This window comes from Sprattus sprattus, assembly GCF_963457725.1.
Source record: "Sprattus sprattus genome assembly, chromosome: 17".
In the NCBI taxonomy this organism is placed as follows: Eukaryota; Metazoa; Chordata; class Actinopteri; order Clupeiformes; family Clupeidae; genus Sprattus; species Sprattus sprattus.
In genome coordinates this window covers 21,510,120-21,511,114 of record NC_137915.1, presented here as the reverse complement: position 1 = coordinate 21,511,114, position 995 = coordinate 21,510,120, and the positions used below count along the sequence as shown (strand labels likewise).

Below are 995 nucleotides of genomic sequence, written 5' to 3'. Positions count from 1 at the left end.
TGTCTCGTTTTTCACTTTTTGTTTTGGGTGCTTGTCAGTGTCACTGTCTCGCTCTTCTTTTGAGATGAGGCAGACCACATTAGTCGGTTCTCCCCTTCTGGGCATGTCAGTGCTTATATCTTTGTCTTGTGTTGAGGTGAGGCAGACAGAGTTTGGGATTTTTCCTCCACATGTCAGTGTCAATGTCTTGCTCTTGCGTAATAGTTCAGCAGACAGGTAAAGTTTATCCAAAAGGGAATTTAGGAAGTAACTAGATTAAATAAGGATTGCACTATGTAGCCTGTCAGTATGGAATGGACTTAACATTCACAGAAATATAAGGGCAATATCTACTCATAAACTTATTTTATGAACTCTTTAAGTAAACACAGATGAAGCTGACAGAAATGTATAACCCTCAAATGTTAGTCATTGTTCATTCCTCTATTTTCATATTTTCTCCCATTTGAAGACCATAACTTCGACCCCAGCAGCCCTGCCACAGGTGGATTTCCACGACACGTCGCTGGCTTACATTCCCTGGCCTCAGCCCCTGGCCACCATCCCTGGCCCTATGATGCAGTACCCGCCTTGCTCTACAGCCTTGCCCACAAGCCCTGTGCCCCCGGAACCCCCTGGGCCCTCAGAACACGTCACGATGCCACTGCCAGAGCCTGACCAACAGCAGATGGTAGAGGAGCCAAACCCACTGGAGAAGCTTCTGGAAGATGACCCCAAAGACTCTTATGTTTGTAGCCCCTCGTTGTTCACGCAAGATGTCTGAGACCTGGAAGAGCTTAATGTGGGCCTCAGTAGGCACAGTGTTAAATATGTCTGTCTGTACTTATACATTGGTTGTGATGCAAATAGTTTGTTGCAATGGCCTTGTGCAGAGGTGAAGAATGCTTGGTCATATTCAATGATCAATGATGTGTGTCATCCTCTAATCTTTTCTACAAGAACATCTGACAACGGAGCAAATGTCATTCAAGACATTTTATACAATTTTCAGGTGA

General features: G+C 44.7%; 1 protein-coding gene across 1 annotated transcript in view; it reads left to right on the top strand.

Moving 5' to 3' along the window:
* pou2af1 (POU class 2 homeobox associating factor 1) overlaps nt 1–763 on the top strand; it is a gene marked incomplete at both ends in the record, with an annotated part of 4,646 nt that extends 3,883 nt beyond the window's left edge. Inside the window, one exon of the mRNA XM_080855497.1 lies at nt 452–763. Coding sequence (XP_080711623.1) covers nt 452–763 — 312 coding nt within the window. The remainder of the gene's footprint in view (nt 1–451) is intronic.
* Nucleotides 764–995: the final 232 nt, after the last annotated feature.